At 45.0% G+C, this 18,347-nt stretch overlaps 1 protein-coding gene across 3 annotated transcripts in view; it reads right to left on the reverse strand.

Annotated features, from left to right (window-relative positions):
* Positions 1–10,588, reverse strand: part of si:dkey-220o5.5 (actin filament-associated protein 1-like 2) — a 57,765-nt gene extending 47,177 nt beyond the window's left edge. For all 3 annotated transcript variants that reach the window (XM_068023471.1, XM_068023470.1, XM_068023469.1), the window contains exon 1: positions 10,405–10,588. In XM_068023471.1, the coding sequence (XP_067879572.1) occupies positions 10,405–10,420 (16 nt within the window). In that variant the 5' untranslated portion in view covers positions 10,421–10,588. The remainder of the gene's footprint in view (positions 1–10,404) is intronic.
* Positions 10,589–18,347: the final 7,759 nt, after the last annotated feature.

Consider the following 18,347-nt stretch of genomic DNA (forward strand, 5'->3'; position numbering starts at 1 on the left):
TAGTTAGTATAAATTCTCTGTAATTTAACCCCTGGATCCAGGTATCATTGTGATAAATTCTTACGAAGGTGTGGCACCCAGAACTGCTCACAGTTCTCCAGGTGTGGTCTAACCAGAGTTTTATATAGCGGTAACATAACTTCTACCCCTTGTATTCTAGTCCTCTAGATATAAAGGCCAGGGTGTTTTCTGTACTTGGCCATGACTGTTTAATTATCTATGTACCTGATCTCTTTGAACCACCTCTGTTTCTAGCTTTTCACTATTTAGAAAGTACTCTGTTCTATGCTTTTTAGGTCCAAAGTTGATGACCTCACATTTACCACAGTTTGCCCAGTCACTTAATCTTTGTAATTTTATGCTTCCATTTTTGATCTTTCCTACAGCAGGACAAGATCTCCTGAAAGGAAACTGGGACATCATGAGAGCTTCAAGTATCTAAAATCCTGTCCCTTTCCCATTGACCTTTTGCACTTTCCAAACACATCAACAGAAAATTAAAGTGACTTAAAACCAGGAACAACAGGGGCTTAGTTAAAACCAAAACAAAATGCTGGAAGTAATCAGCATCTGAAAGAGGAGTACTCATTCTTGTTTGGATGGGTCCACACTCGGTAAAAAGTCCCCTTTGAAACTTCACCCCAAATTTCACTTCAAAGACTGACCATTAAGAGCATTTTCTGTTCTTGCAAAATGCACAAGCGACACAAGCAAACACAGCGAGTGGGGCCACAGCTCAGGAAATATGAGAGAAATATTGGGAGAAAAGATTAGAGTAGATGGCTTTAATGAGAGCAGTCACTAGTACAGCCACAATGGGCCGAATGGCTCCTTCCAAGATTCTCTACAATCCTTTTGCCGCTGTCTTGTCTACATTCGTTACTCCTCCTGCCCTGGTTGTACATCTCTAAGAAAGAAGCATGAGAGTAACAAAGAATACATGTAACTCAAACCGGGAAACAGTTGTTTCAGAATCCCAGTGCTAACTCTGTATTAGCAGCTCTGCACTGCAGTCTCTTCCAAATGCACATACTATAAGTGATTATTTCTACCATCAGGAATCCAATGCTTTTCCAACTGAATAAACTTTGTTATTTAGTGTCACAAGCTCAGGATCTAAAGCTGGGAAATATGAGGGTGTCAGATATGTTCATGGGTGGTGTCTGAACACAATCCAGTTTCAGCCCGGATATTCAGCATCGATTGTCTTGTCTTCGTTCAGACAATCAAAGCCACTATCTGGATCATTCTTCACCCCACTGCCGTCTCAGGTTCCACAATTTTTCCCAAGAAGGTAACGTATTAGGGTGTTCTTGGGAGCAAGCAGTTCCTGCAACAGCCTGCCCCAAATCTTGTAAAAAAATCCTTTTATTAAAGCGACTAAGCCAGGAATCACATCTGCAGCATCATCGCTGATGAATTATCACACCAGTCAATGAGTTGGATATGAATCAGATCTCATAGCTCCTTACCGTGTATTCCCTATTTATAACACATCAGCAACTCTTGCAAATAGAGTCCAGCAGTTAAAGTCTTTATATTTATTGAACTATTGCCATTGACTTCCCCAATTGGCAAAGGGCAGGGAAGTTCCCGGGTTCCCTAAACTCAGCCAGACACGGCAGCACGTATCCTGTCAGTGCACTGGACACCCCAGCCAGGCAATAGACTGCAGTCCAAGACCCTGAGAAATGTAAATATATCTTTTTAAAATGAAAACTGGCCAGACAAATCCTTCCCACTCCCCACTGAGGGGCAGGAGGGAAGGGGAGGATGGAGAGGGGCAAAAGGAGGGAGGCAATGGGGTCAGGGAAAGGGGGGTTAGATGGACCTTTGGGGTTTGCTGAAAAGCAATATTTATTCATCACTTATTATGAGGAGACCATGTTGGTGAAAAACAATTCACTGAAGATCGGAGCCTCATTTTACATAAAGAAAATGATTTCCCTGAACTAAAATCAAGAGATCTATTTTTTCTTACCCAGTGTACTTAGTAAAGTGAGCGACTGGCTCCTGGAAACATTTAGCAGCTGGATCAGATCCCACCCCAGTATCACAGGACTTGGGAAAACCTGCCTCGGGAATGAGCTGCTGGTGCCAGCACCCAGAAACAGTCTGCGCCCACACCTGAGGATTATTTCAACCCAGTGCCTGAATCACATGCCCCACGGTCCAAGAAAAAGACTTGCTTTTCTGTAGTGCTTTCACAACCTCAGATTGACCCAAAGTGCTTTACAGCCAATCAAGTGCTGTTTGAAGTGTCGTCACTGAGATACTGATGTTGGTTGAGGGATAAATGTTGGCCAGGACACCAGGAGCGAACTCCTCTGCTCTTCAAATAGTGCTGTGGGATCTTTGCTATCCAGCCAAGAGAGCAGGTAGGGTGTCGGTTTAACACCTCATCCTAAGTGCAGCTCTCCCTCAGTACTGCACTGGAGTGTCAGGCTAGATTATGCACTCAAGACTGGAGAGCTTGGACCCACAGCCTTCTGATTCAGAGGCACAAGTGCTGCCCACTGAGCCACAGCTGACAGCCAACACTGCCCCCAGTGCTGCCTATCAATGTTCTAAGCTTCTGAATTACAGTTTACAAATTGTCCTCCCTGGTATCCTGTCATTTATTAAATAAGTTTCAGGAAGCTGGGTAATTGGGAAGGGGTTAGATTGTTCGAAAGTTCTGATAGTGGTGACAATCTTATCGATCTGGATCTGTGATTCATGAGAGTATGATCCCAGGGGACAAGATCAAATGAGAATAAAAGCTGCAAAAGCCTGAAACTATATGTCAATAGTTTCCTTCCTCTTAAACATACACATTTGGAAAACACATTTTGTTTGGTTTCTCTCTCTGTGGATTCTTCACTTGGCATTCAAACCATCTACTTTTTTTGAAAGTCTTCTTGGCTCTGGGAGTCAATAATGACAGCACAGTTGAGGAATTAAGAGTCACGTAAACAAACTTCCGAAGAGTCCCAGTCAGTCTTGGCCTTAAATGGCAAGTGACAGAACTATTTACAATCAATGTGCTTTTGTCAGATTGAAGGGGCAATGCTGTTGGATTTGGAAAGATTTCCTATCGTTTGAATTCCTGAGACTACCACTCATGAAAATTCAGCTCAAACAGAATAACCTCCAACATTTTCCAATCCTACATCTACTTCATTGTAAACTACATCCCAACCCCCATTTCTCCTTAAGCCACTGGCTCTCACTGGGGTCTGGGTTCAACAGGCACTGACTCTCATTGGATCTAGGCTCAATTACAGCAATTAAAAAAGCATATGGAGTCTTTGGCTTCATAAATAGAGGCATAGAGTGCAAAAGTTAGGAAGTTATGAGGAACCTTTATAAAACACTGGTTTGGCCACAATGAAGTGTTCGATCGGATTCTGGGCACCACACTTTAGGAAGGATTAGAGGGGGTGCAGAAAGGACTTATGACAATGGTTCCAGGGATGAGGGACTTCAATTACATGGATAGATTGGAGAAGCTGAGGCTGTTCTCCCTGGAGCAGAGGAGGTTGAGAGGAGATTTGATAGAGGTGTTCAAAATCACGAGGTGTCTGGACAGAGCAGATGGGGAGAAACTGTTCCCGTTGGTGGAAGGGTCAAGAACCAGAAGGCAAAGATTGAAAGTGATTGGCAAAAGAACCAAAGATGACATGAAGAAAATCATTTGTTTGCAATGAGTGGTTACGATCTTCACTGCGCTGCCTGAAAAGGTGGTGGAGGCAGATTCAATCATGGCTTTCAAAAGGGAATTAGGTAAGTACATGGGGGGAAAGAAAATTGCAGGACTACAGGGAAAGGGTGGGAAGTGGGACTAGCTAAATTGCTCTTGCAGAGAACTGGTATGAACACAATGGGCTGTGGCCTCCTTCTGTGCTATAACTATTCTACCTTTCAGGTAGAGGTGGTGATGTAAACAGGGAGGCAGCACCAACAGATAAAGCGGTGATGTCAGTAGGGAGGTGGGGCCAGGTGATGCAAGCAGTGAGTGGAGCCTAATGATGTCAGCAGAGAGGCAGGGCCAGCAGCTCCAGATGATGCTCTCCAGATGTGCCACTCAACTGATAGTTTGGGAAAAAAACAAATGTATCCTTAAGTTGAGATTTCTTTTGAAGAAAACTGGGTATTAAAACCATCGTTATTGCGATCAGTCTTCAGTACGTGAAATAACTTTGAAATGTAAGACTTTCTACATGGTCCAATCACACAGCAGCCTGTGGTTTGGTGCAGCATTGAGTCAAGCCCCAGTATAGCAGGAACGGGATTCCGACTTTACCATTTAAACCACACCGTGAATTCTGCTTTCAGCAGCTCGACCCAAGGTAATGGGACAGGAGGAGAAACTTCACACTTGCATTTATATATTATAGGGGGACAAAATAATGTGAAACTTATATCCAACTCCCTCACATTACAGGTGACACATGCAAATTTCTGTCATCACATCTACAAAAAGGAGAAGGAAGCTACTGATGGAATTTTGCCAACTTACAAGTATCTGTAACCTCAAACTGACCTGAACAACCAGTTCAAAAAGAGAAAAGCAGACATTTTCTCCTGGAATTGGATCTGCCATCTGAAGAGCAATTAAACTCTGATTGTCCTCACCCCAGGGTTACTTAACAGCATTTAGAATTTGTGGCCTTAAAGGGACACACTTTTACCGTTGCAGCACAATACACTGTTGTTATATATTGTCATGCGTGGTGTGCAGGTTCTGTCCTCATGAACCATCGCATTGCCGAATTGCCATGAGCAATCAGGGGGCTAGCTGTACATAGAGTGCGGGTCACTCTCATAACTCCTAGTGGCTGCTTTAAAGTGGCACCCATAGCTCTGGGGAGTGGGGGGGGCCTCTCAATGTCCAGGCTCGCTTCCCTAATAGCTGTCAGTACCTGTGGACCTGTAACCCAGCAATGGAGTCTCTGCCTTCAGGAAAGGAGACAAAAGGGGAGAAAGACTTTTTAAAAAAGTGAATTATTCTGGGTCATCACAGTGTTAAAAGGAATACGTTACTCTCAATTTCCAGCTCTGGGCTATAACTCACCATTCCAGAGATTACAATCAGTCAAGGCCCTGCTTACCCTATCAATAAACAACAGACTCAGCTGTTCTCTGGGGAAATGAGAGAGTGGAGAACATTTCCGATTGCAGCACAGTTATTATGTACATTCCTAGATTCTGATCTTTTCAGACGTGACACTCAACTGGGGGGGGTGGGTGCGGTGGGGGGGCGGGTGGTGGAGGTGTGGGTGCAGAGGGACAGATGGTTTATTGTAGACCCTACTTTTGATTCCTTTCAATTTTTTCTTTTTTCTCCTTCTTTTGCTTCCTTTGCCTCCCAACTGAAGCTTGATATGCCAACATCCAACTTGTAGCCTGAGCGAGGGTGTGTTACCATCACTCACGCCATGGCTGGCGGCCAAGTTTTGGGGAGGTTGATTAGCTCATGATGAGATGAGCTGATTATTCCCAATTTCTCCACACTCTTGAAGCGGCCAAGAAATGCAGAAGCTCAACCCAAACCTGAGCAACAGAAAGCCAGTTAGGTGCGAACCTGTGTTAATCTCTCCTGCCTTCCATCCTATCACAGTCCTTCCCTCTTGTTCTTGTCTCTCCTTTCCACTTTCCCTGCCTCTCTGCTTGATTAAAACCTGTTAAATCACTAACGTTTTTCCAGTTCTGATGACAGCTTATAGACCTGAAGCGTTGACACTGTTTCTGCCTCCACAGATGCTGCCAGACCTGCTGAGTAATTCCAGCATTTTCCGGTTTTACTTTCGATTTCCAGCATCCAAACATTCGTTCCTCATCCATTACAGTCAAACTCAGGACATGAACTATTCACGCCCGAACAATATTTGGGAGACTCCTGACTCTTCTGGAAAACCCAAGAGCACCTGGAGACAACAGTTGTGTTCAGAAAACCCACGGCCATCAGTAATAGAACTGATGTTGTTAAAGCTACCCTGGGCCTTCCACTTGCTTCTTATCTCTTACAGCCTTTTGATGTTTTCCACGCTCGACTGTCTTTGCATTCAATAACTTGTTACGCAACAAAAAATGACACCACGTATTCTGTTCCAACCGGACAAGGGAAACAGGAAATCAGATTAGTGAATCTCGTTCCAGTGTTTGTCAACCTTCCTGCTGCAGTCCATGCCTCTGTCCGTTGCTCCCCATTTGTCTGGGCAACATGCTGTTTAGATGGAGAGGTTGGACTGCCTGTGAAACATTCACTCCAACTCTAGGGAGATGGAGGCCATGAGTCGGTAGAAAGACAACCTATCTATCATAGAGAGCAGAGATTTCTGACTCCTACCAGCATTGAGCCTCAGGTCTGATGAGATACATCATCAGAGCCAATCTGTGACGAGAAACCTTCGGCCTCCTTGTTCTTCCAAGGGCTGACTGACTTTTAGTAAATTTGTGGAAACCATCCAATTTTATTTTAGATTTCCAGCCCACCTCCCTTCTCTTCTGTAATCTTGATGTCATTTTGATCAGAAAGCTCACTGCGCCTCTCAAAGGGTTAAATGGATTTTCCTTCATTGCTCTAACACCAAGGGCGTGATCTTACTGGATACTGGGCTAGGAGGCGGAGTGGGACTGGTAATATGCCAGGGAGCCACATCGGCAGGGCACCCTGATGTGGTCCCGCTGCCGGGCCATTTTACCAGCCATCACGTCCAGAGGCTCCATAGCCCAAGGAGGGGGCCCCCCTCCAGTGGCAAAGGCATGCCCCACAGCGCCGACATTGCCAGTGGAGGTGTTACCTCCTCTGATCTCTGAGGTATGCCTACCTGGCCCCAGCAGAGAAGAACATTTTCTAACTCCCCTGCGAGGGTGCCTCAAAATGGAGGCACCCTCTCGTTTGCCACCACTCTCGGTGGCGCTGCCAAGACTGCAGAGCTACCAGTCCATTGACTGGCCCTGCAGCATGGAGAGCCAGCCCACTGTCCTTAATTGGACGGTGAGCCCAGCGATGGCCAGTTAAGAGGCCGATGGCCAATGGGAACAGTTTCTCCCTACCTACTCTACCAGACCCCTTGATTTTGAACACCTCTAACAAATCTCCTCTTAACCTTGTCTTCTCTTAGGAGATCAACTCCAGTTTCTCCAATCTACCCACGTAACTGAAGTCCCTCATCCCCGGAACCATTTTCGTAAATCTTTTCTACACCTTCTCGAGTGCCTTCATATAGGGTCCAGAATTGGATGCAATACTGCAGTTGAGACTGAACCAGTGTTTAATAAAGATTCACCATAATTTCCTTGCTTTTGTAATCTATGCTAGTTTAGATCGAGTATTCTGTAACAAAACGGGGAAGAGTGATCATATTATGATAGAATTTAACATTGAGGTTGGGAGTGCTGTGGTTAAGTCCAAAACCATTTCAACAAAGTCAATTCTGTAGATATGAGGGGGAGATTTAGCTAAGGTAGACAGATGAAAAGATATGACGGTAGATGAGCAACGGTGGACATTTTTAAAAATATAATTGTCACTGAATATGCATTCTCTTGAGGAATAAAAACTCCATGGGAAATGTGGTCCAACTGTGGCTTACTAGAGAATTTAAGGACCCTATTAGATTAAACAACGAGGCGAACAATGTTGACAACAAGTGTCACAAGCTTGAGGATTTGGGAGGGATTTAAAAATCAGCAAAGGGTGACTAAGAATTTGATTAAAAGGGAGAAGATAGAATATTAGAGTAAGCTACAAGAAATACAAGAGAAGATTGTAACAGCTTCTGCAAGTATGTCAAAAGGAAGCGATTAGCAAAATTAAACATGGATCCCTTAGAGGCTGGGACAGGAGAAATTATAATGGGGAAAAAGGAAATGGCAGAGATGTTAAACGAATACATTATATCTGTCTTCATAGTAGAAGACACAAATAACACACTGGAAATTATGGGGAACTAAGGGTATAATGAGAATCATAGTCACAGAGTCATTTATGGCACAGAAGGTGGCCATTCGGCTCATCGAGTTCATGCCAGCTCTCCACAGAGCTATGCAGTCAGTCCCAATCCCCGCTCGATCCCCATAGCCCTGCAAGTCTATTTCTCTCAGGTGGCCACCCAACTTCTTCTTGAAGTCATTGATCATCTCCGCTTCCACCACCATCGTGGGCAGCGAGTTCCAGGTCATTACTACCCGCTGTGTTAAAAAGTGTTTCCTCATATTTCCCCTGCATCCTTTGCCCAAAACCTTCAATCTGTGTTCTCTAGTCCTTGCACAATTTGTTAATGGGAACGGCTTTTCCCCGTCTCATGTATCCAAGCCTGTCATAATCTTATACACTTCTATTAAATCTCACCTTAATCTCCTTTGTTCTAAGGAGAACAAAACCAGCTTTCCCAACCTAAGCTTGTAATGAAAATCCTCCAACCCTGGAACCATTCTGGTAAATCTCCTCTGCACCCTGTCAAGGACCCTCACACCCTTCCTGAAGTGTGGTGACCAGAACTGGATGCAGTACTCCAGTTGGGGCCTAACCAGAGTGAGGAACTTAAAGTAATTAATATTAATGAAGAAAGAATACTGGAGAAATTATTAGACCTGATGGCCTTCATCCTACAGTTCTAAAAGAGGTGGGAGAGAGAAAACAGAGAACTATACGCCAGTTAGCCTGACATCAGGAGCAGGGAAAATGTTGGAATCTATTACTAAGGATGTGGCACTTAGAAAATTATAATATAATTAGGCAGCCAACATGGTTTTATGAAAGGGAAATGGGGTTTGACAAATCTATTAAGAGTTTTTTGAGGATGTAACTAGCAGGGTGGAAAAGGGGAACCAGTGGATGTAGTATATTTGGATTTTCAAAAGTCATTCGATAAGGTGCCACATGAGATGTTGTTACAAAAGATTAGGGTTTATAGGATTGGGGGTAATATATTAGCATGGATTGAGGATTGGTTAAAGGACAGAAAACAAAGAGTAGGAATAAATGGGCCATTTTTGGTTTGGCAGGCTGTAACGAGTTGGGTATCACAAGGATCAGTGATGAAGCCTCAGCTATTACAATCTATATCAATGACTTAGATGAGGGTACTAAGGATAAGTATCCAAGTTTGCTAATGATTCAAAGCTAGGTTGGAAAGTAAGCTGTGAGGAGGACACAAAGTGCAAAGGGATATAGACAGATTAAGTGATTGGGCAAGAAGGTGGCAGATGGGATATAATGTGTGGAAATGTGAAATTATTCACTTTGGTAGGAAGAATAGAAAAGCAAAATATTTTTTATAAGGTGAGAGACTGGGAAGTGATGGCATGCAGAGGGATTTGGGTGTCCTCGTACAAGAATCACAGAAAGTTAACTTGCGGGTGCAGCAAGACTTAGGAAGGCAAATGTTGTGTTCGCCTTTATTGCAAGGATGTTGGAATATAGAGTAAGAAAGTCTCACTGCAATTATATAGGGCTTTTGTGAGACCACACCTAGAGTACTGTGTACAGTTTTGGTCTTCTTACCAAAGAATGGATATACTTGCCTTAGAGGAGCTGCCTTGAAGGTTCATTAGATTGATCCCTTGGATGAGAGGGGGCTGCCCTTTGAGGATAGATTGAGTAGAATGGGCCTATATTCATTGATATTTAAGAGAACGAGAGGTGATTTCATTGAAATGTATAAAATTCTAAGACAGCTTGACAGGGTAGATGCTGGGAGGATGTTTCCCCTGGCTAGAGAGCCTAGTACTAGGGTGCATAATCCCAGGACAGGGGTCAGCCTGTGATGCAGAGACATTTCTTCACTCAGAGAGGTGTGAATCTTTAGAATTCTCTAACCTAGAGGACTGTGGATGCTCAGTCATTGAGTATATTCAAGACTGAGGTCAGTAGATTTTTGGGCACGAATGCAATCAAGGAATATAAGGATCGGGAAGCAATGTGACTGAGGTAGAGGATCTTGAACTTATTGAATGGCAGAGTAAGTTTGAGGGGTCGTATGGCCTACTCCTGCTCCTATTTGATGTGCACTTATAACACATTACACTACAAACCCAAAAAATGCACTGTCACACATTACACCGCAAACACACTAAACATTCTTAACACATTACACTACAAACACACATTATGCTCCAAGTTTTTTTCCACTAAAAATTATATTTGTCCTGAGAATTGTTAGAATGTTAGCCTGAGAGTATTATTCCCCATACCATTTAGAGTATTAAAATATTGTACATTTGCTCTACACTTCTAAAACAGTACTGCTTTGCTGTCGGTGTTTGCACCAAATATTCTAAAAATGTTCAGCAGCCTAGACGTTTAGTGAATGTTTCCAAAAAAGAGTTTTGGGAAAATTTGCATTTAGCTGAATTAAATGGAAACATTCTGTGCTAGGTGAAAGAACGAGACAGCAGCAGAGAAGTAGGTTTTACCTTTTTGCTTGTTCATTGTGGATGATTGAATCTAAAAGCAGAGGATTCCTGCTGAACGTCCCATAGCTGCTGCTGCTGCTGCTCCTTGCTGCCTGATCCTTTGTCTTCAGGCTGAGTTGAGTCTGCAAACTATTACTGTACTCAGCACGACCCAAACTGGACACTACATCAACAACCCTGGTTCTTAAACAGGAAGCCAGTCTCACAACTCCCTAACACAGCACCATCTGCTGCCTTGGGAGGCTTCAACAGACTGGGGTGTTGGGGGAGGCTCTTTGTGGGGGTGGGATTGTACTCTGAAGGCCAGATAACTCATGAGGGACAGTAACCAGTAGCCTCCACCTTGTGGAGATCTTTCTAAATATCACAGGGGATTCATTCTTGCCTGATCTCTGTTTCTCTCCCTCCTTTTCTTGTCCCTTCATGTAAACAGAATGGTTTTGGTGATTGCAAGCACCATAAACCGTAGCAAATATTCTTAACGACAAACCAGAAAGGACACAGTTTCCCAAACAACCAGCAAAAGTGATTTAATACAGTGTTTAATCCAGCAATATGAACCTTTAACAAAATACATTGGATCTTCAGAGAGCTGTGAAAAGCTACAAGCAGACAAGTGTGATCCTGTATGTTTTCATTCAATAGGACATGTCTATGATTGGGAATCAGCAAACAGGATTTCCAGCACCTGCCCAGAGAAGAGGGGCATTACACTAATGTCTGTCACACGTCCCAAGCTACAAAGGTAATGAATTGAACTGTGAACACATGAACTCAGTGGAGCTAATTCTGGAGTATCAGTTTGCAAAATATCTGGTTGTTTAGTGAGAACAGAATTCCTGCCCTCCCTTCCTGCGTATGCAACGTGTAAATATGCGTCACCTTTTGGGCACCCGAACATCTTGTTCCATCCCATGTAGATAACGGGACACTACATGTAGATAACTGAGCACTGGCACATATCTGCCCTTCAGCCAACCCAGTATGCTTATAAATCCATTTCACAAACACAAAACATCGGAACAAGAGGGGGCTATTTAGCCCGCCGAGCCTGTTCCGCAATTCATTTAGATGGAGGCTGATCTATATCTTAACTCTATCTACCTGCCTTGGTTCCCTAACACTTGTCTAACAGGAATCTATCTATCTCAGTTTTGAAATTTTTAATTGCCCTGCAGCATCCACAGTTCTTTTGGGGGGAAAGAATTTTAAATTTCTACTGCCCTTTGTGTGAAGACATGCTTCCTGACATCACCCTGAAAGGCCTGTCTCAGATTTTAAAATTGCACCTCCTTGTTCTAGATTCTCCCACCAGAGGGAATAGTTTCTCTCCATTTACCTATTGAATCCCTTTATCGTTTTAAACACCTTGGTCAGATCACCCCTTAACCTTCTAAACTGGTTGACTGGTGACTGGTCATTGCAGCAATACAATGGCAGGTAGTGTGAGGATACATGATTCTCCGCACAATCCCATTCTACTTCATTTTTTCCCCCAGGTTCCTTCCCCCTTCCCCAGAAGGTGCTGACACCTCCCACAGTCCCGCAAGCATTAGCATTCAACAGGACTTTGTCCAACAGCCATGATTCATGTGTGACTCCAGACTGTGAGACTAAGCTGGCAGCTTGTCTGACCAGAGAGGGTTTCCATACTGGAGTTGATTGTAGTGAGTAACTGGGCTCAGCTAACAGCCTGCACTCACTGCCTCCCCTTACAGACATATTACCTAATCACTTCCACCTATTACCCAGTGACCAGCGCATCCACACCTAAACCTGCCAGCAGGGAACTGATGTGCAAGTGCGATGGAAGGAGATCAGGAGAGAACAATTTGAAGAAATGAAGCAGGGGAAGGAACGTGCAATTCATGGAGCTGATAGTACGATTGTAATTAACTGGCTGAAATGAGGTACATAGTCTAGTTATTGCTCCTCAATTCTCTTTGAGCAGGACAGAGCAGATCAGGAATTGGTTTGCCGATTCCCCCAATAGCCCTGCTCTATGTATAATAATTGTTGGACACAAGTTTAACTCCAGCAGGATATCTCACTTCTGCCTCCCCTTTTAATGCTGAATCTCATTATGGGAATTTCCAAATTCAATCTTCATTACACTCTGAACAGTACTAGGAAGAACTTCAGAGCAGTTTCTTCATCAGTTTCCAAACTATTTATTCAATTAGAGCTGACTAGCGTAAATCAAAAGTACAATCTGGATAAATGTGAAGTCTGAGATGTGTCCTATCTCCCTCATCTCTTCACTCTCATTAAGATTCTCAAATGCTGTCTTTGACATGTTACTGCTGCACTTCATGTGGTTCAATAAGAACTCAAATTGGCGTTAATGGGAAATAGATATTTTTCTGCTGATCCAAGATAGTTTTCACCAAATCGCAATTCCACTCTATTCAATCAATGATTTTGAGATTCTCCATCAGACTCTATTGTGTACAGCAGAAAAACTCAGATTACAACACAGGAGGCGATTCAGCCCATCGTGGTCCGTACTGGCTAACAACCCAAACTAATCCCACTGTCCCACACTCTCTCCATAGCTCTGTATCAATCACAAACTAATCCCACTGCCCCACCCTCTCCCCATAGCTCTGTATCAATCACAAACTAATCCCACTGCCCCACACTCTCTCCATAGCTCTGTATCAATCTTAAACTAATTCCACTGCCCCGCACTCTCCCCATTGCTCCATATGCCAAACTAATCCCACTGCCCCACACTCTCCCCACAGCTCTGTATCAATCACAAACTAATCCCACTGCCCCACACTCTCCCCAAAGCTCTGTATCAATCACAAACAAATCCCACTGCCCCACACTCTCTCCATAGCTCTGTATCAATCACAAACTAATCCCACTGCCCCACACTCTCTCCATAGCTCTGTATCAATCACAAACTAATCCCACTGCCCCATACTCTCTCCATAGCTCTGTATCAATCACAAACTAATCCCACTGACCCACACTCTCTCCATAGCTCTGTATCAATCACAAACTAATCCCACTGCCCCACACTCTCTCCATAGCTCTGTATCAATCACAAACTAATCCCACTGCCCCACACTCTCTCCATACCTCTGTATCAATCACAAACTAATCCCACTGCCCCACACTCCCCCCACCGCTCTGTATCAATCACAAACTAATCCCACTGACCCACACTCTCTCCATAGCTCTGTATCAATCACAAACTAATCCCACTGCCCCACACTCTCCCCATAGCTCTGTATCAATCACAAACTAATCCCACTGCCCCACACTCTCCCCATAGCTCTGTATCAATCACAAACTAATCCCACTGCCCCACACTCTCTCCATACCTCTGTATCAATCACAAACTAATCCCACTGCCCCACACTCCCCCCACCGCTCTGTATCAATCACAAACTAATCCCACTGCCCCACACTCCCCCCATAGCTCTGTATTAATCACAAACTAATCCCACTGCCCCACACTCTCCCCATAGCTCTGTATCAATCACAAACTAATCCCACTGCCCCACACTCTCTCCATACCTCTGTATCAATCACAAACTAATCCCACTGCCCCACACTCCCCCCACCGCTCTGTATCAATCACAAACTAATCCCACTGCCCCACACTCCCCCCATAGCTCTGTATTAATCACAAACTAATCCCACTGCCCCACACTCTCCCCATAGCTCTGTATCAATCACAAACTAATCCCACTGCCCCACACTCTCTCCATACCTCTGTATCAATCACAAACTAATCCCACTGTCCCACACTCTCTCCATAGCTCTGTATCAATCACAAACTAATCCCACTGCCCCACACTCCCCCCACCGCTCTGTATCAATCACAAACTAATCCCACTGCCCCACACTCCCCCCATACCTCTGTATCAATCACAAACTAATCCCACTGCCCCACACTCCCCCCACCGCTCTGTATCAATCACAAACTAATCCCACTGACCCACACTCTCTCCATAGCTCTGTATCAATCACAAACTAATCCCACTGCCCCACACTCTCCCCATAGCTCTGTATCAATCACAAACTAATCCCACTGCCCACACTCTGCCCATAGCTCTGTATCAATCACAAACTAATCCCACTGCCCCACACTCTCTCCATACCTCTGTATCAATCACAAACTAATCCCACTGCCCCACACTCCCCCCACCGCTCTGTATCAATCACAAACTAATCCCACTGCCCCACACTCTCCCCATAGCTCTGGATCAATCACAAACTAATCCCACTGCCCCACCTTCTCCCCATAGCTCTGTATCAATCACAAACTAATCCCACTGCCCCACACTCTCCCCATAGCTCTGTATCAATCACAAACTAATCCCACTGCCCCACACTCTCCCCACCGCTCTGTATCAATCCCAAACTAATCCCACTGCCCCGCTCTCTCCCCATAGCTCTGTATCAATCACAAACTAATCCCACTGTCCCACCTTCTCCCCATAGCTCTGTATCAATCACAAACTAATCCCACTGACCCGCTCTCTCCCCATAGCTCTGTATTAATCACAAACTAATCCCACTGCCCCACACTCTCTCCATAGCTCTGAATCAACCACAAACTAATCCCACTGCCCCACACTCTCTCCATAGCTCTGTATCAATCACAAACTAATCCCACTGCCCCACACTCTCCCCATAGCTCTGTATTAATCACAAACTAATCCCACTGCCCCACACTCTCCCCACAGCTCTGTATCAATCACAAACTAATCCCACTGCCCCACACTCCCCCCATAGCTCTGTATCAATCACAAACTAATCCCACTGCCCCACACTCTCTCCATAGCTCTGTATCAATCACAAACTAATCCCACTGCCCCACACTCCCCCCATAGCTCTGTATCAATCACAAACTAATCCCACTGCCCCACTCTCTCCCCATAGCTCTGTATTAATCACAAACTAATCCCACTGCCCCACACTCTCCCCACCGCTCTGTATCAATCCCAAACTAATCCCACTGCCCCGCTCTCTCCCCATAGCTCTGTATCAATCACAAACTAATCCCACTGTCCCACCTTCTCCCCATAGCTCTGTATCAATCACAAACTAATCCCACTGACCCGCTCTCTCCCCATAGCTCTGTATTAATCACAAACTAATCCCACTGCCCCACACTCTCTCCATAGCTCTGTATCAATCACAAACTAATCCCACTGCCCCACACTCTCTTCATAGCTCTGTATCAATCACAAACTAATCCCACTGCCCCGCACTCTCTCCATAGCTCTGTATCAATCACAAACTAATCCCACTGCCCCACACTCTCTCCATAGCTCTGTATCGATCACAAACTAATCCCACTGCCCCACACTCTCCCCATAGCTCTGGATCAATCACAAACTAATCCCACTGCCCCACACTCTACCCATAGCTCTGGATCAATCACAAACTAATCCCACTGCCCCACACTCTATCCATAGCTCTGGATCAATCACAAACTAATCCCACTGCCCCATACTCTCTCCATAGCTCTGTATTAATCACAAACTAATCCCACTGCCCCACACTCTCTCCATAGCTCTGTATCAATCACAAACTAATCCCACTGCCCCACACTCTCTCCATAGCTCTGTATCAATCACAAACTAATCCCACTGCCCCACACTCTCTCCATAGCTCTGTATCAATCACAAACTAATCCCACTGCCCCACACTCTCCCCACAGCTCTGTATCAATCACAAACTAATCCCACTGCCCCACACTCTCTCCATAGCTCTGTATCAATCACAAACTAATCCCACTGCCCCACACTCTCCCCATAGCTCTGTATCAATCACAAACTAATCCCACTATCCCACACTCTCTCCATAGCTCTGTATCAATCACAAACTAATCCCACTGCCCCACACTCTCTCCATAGCTCTGTATCAATCACAAACTAATCCCACTGCCCCACACTCTCTCCATAGCTCTGTATCAATCACAAACTAATCCCACTGCCCCACACTCTCCCCATAGCTCTGTATCAATCACAAACTAATCCCACTGCCCCACACTCTCCCCATAGCTCTGTATCAATCACAAACTAGTCCCACTGCCCCACACTCTCTCCATAGCTCTGTATCAATCACAAACTAATCCCACTGCCCCACACTCTCTCCATAGCTCTGTATCAATCACAAACTAATCCCACTGCCCCACACTCTGCCCATAGCTCTGTATCAATCACAAACTAATCCCACTGCCCCACACTCTCCCCATAGCTCTGTATCAATCACAAACTAATCCCACTGGCCACCACTCTCTCCATAGCTCTGTATCAATCACAAACTAATCCCACTGCCCCACACTCTCTCCATAGCTCTGTATCAATCACAAACTAATCCCACTGCCCCACACTCTCCCCATAGCTCTGTATCAATCACAAACTAATCCCACTGCCCCACACTCCCCCCATAGCTCTGTATTAATCACAAACTAATCCCACTGCCCCACACTCTCCCCATAGCTCTGTATCAATCACAAACTAATCCCACTGCCCCACACTCTCTCCATAGCTCTGTATCAATCACAAACTAATCCCACTGCCCCACACTCCCCCCATAGCTCTGTATTAATCACAAACTAATCCCACTGCCCCACACTCTCCCCATAGCTCTGTATCAATCACAAACTAATCCCACTGCCCCACACTCTCTCCATAGCTCTGTATCAATCACAAACTAATCCCACTGCCCCACAGTCTCTCCATAGCTCTGTATCAATCACAAACTAATCCCACTGCCTCACACTCTCTCCATAGCTCTGTATCAATCACAAACTAATCCCACTGCCCCACACTCTCTCCATAGCTCTGTATCAATCACAAACTAATCCCACTGCCCCACACTCTCTCCATAGCTCTGTATCAATCACAAACTAATCCCACTGCCTCACACTCTCTCCATAGCTCTGTATCAATCACAAACTAATCCCACTGCCCCACACTCTCTCCATAGCTCTGTATCAATCACAAACTAGTCCCACTGCCCCACACTCTCTCCATAGCTCTGTATCAATCACAAACTAATCCCACTGCCCCACACTCTCCCCATAGCTCTGTATTAATCACAAACTAATCCCACTGCCCCACACTCTCTCCATAGCTCTGTATCAATCACAAACTAATCCCACTGCCCCACACTCTCCCCATAGCTCTGTATCAATCACAAACTAGTCCCACTGCCCCACACTCTCTCCATAGCTCTGTATCAATCACAAACTAATCCCACTGCCCCACACTCTCCCCATAGCTCTGTATCAATCACAAACTAGTCCCACTGCCCCACACTCTCTCCATAGCTCTGTATCAATCACAAACTAATCCCACTGCCCCACACTCTCTCCATAGCTCTGTATCAATCACAAACTAGTCCCACTGCCCCACACTCTCTCCACAGCTCTGTATCAATCACAAACTAATCCCACTGCCCCACACTCTCCCCATAGCTCTGTATCAATCACAAACTAATCCCACTGCCTCACACTCTCTCCATAGCTCTGTATCAATCACAAACTAATCCCACTGCCCCACACTCTCTCCATAGCTCTGTATTAATCACAAACTAATCCCACTGCCCCACACTCTCTCCATAGCTCTGTATCAATCACAAACTAATCCCACTGCCCCACACTCTCCCCATAGCTCTGTATTAATCACAAACTAATCCCACTGCCCCACTCTCTCTCCATAGCTCTGTATCAATCACAAACTAATCCCACTGACCCACACTCTCTCCATAGCACTGTATCAATCACAAACTAATCCCACTGCCCCACACTCTCCCCATAGCTCTGTATCAATCACAAACTAATCCCACTGCCCCACACTCTCCCCATAGCTCTGTATCAATCACAAACTAATCCCACTGCCCCACACTCTCCCCATAGCTCTGTATCAATCACAAACTAATCCCACTGCCCCACACTCTCCCCATAGCTC

Source organism: Heterodontus francisci, chromosome 47 (genome assembly GCF_036365525.1).
Source record: "Heterodontus francisci isolate sHetFra1 chromosome 47, sHetFra1.hap1, whole genome shotgun sequence".
Lineage (NCBI taxonomy): Eukaryota > Metazoa > Chordata > Chondrichthyes > Heterodontiformes > Heterodontidae > Heterodontus > Heterodontus francisci.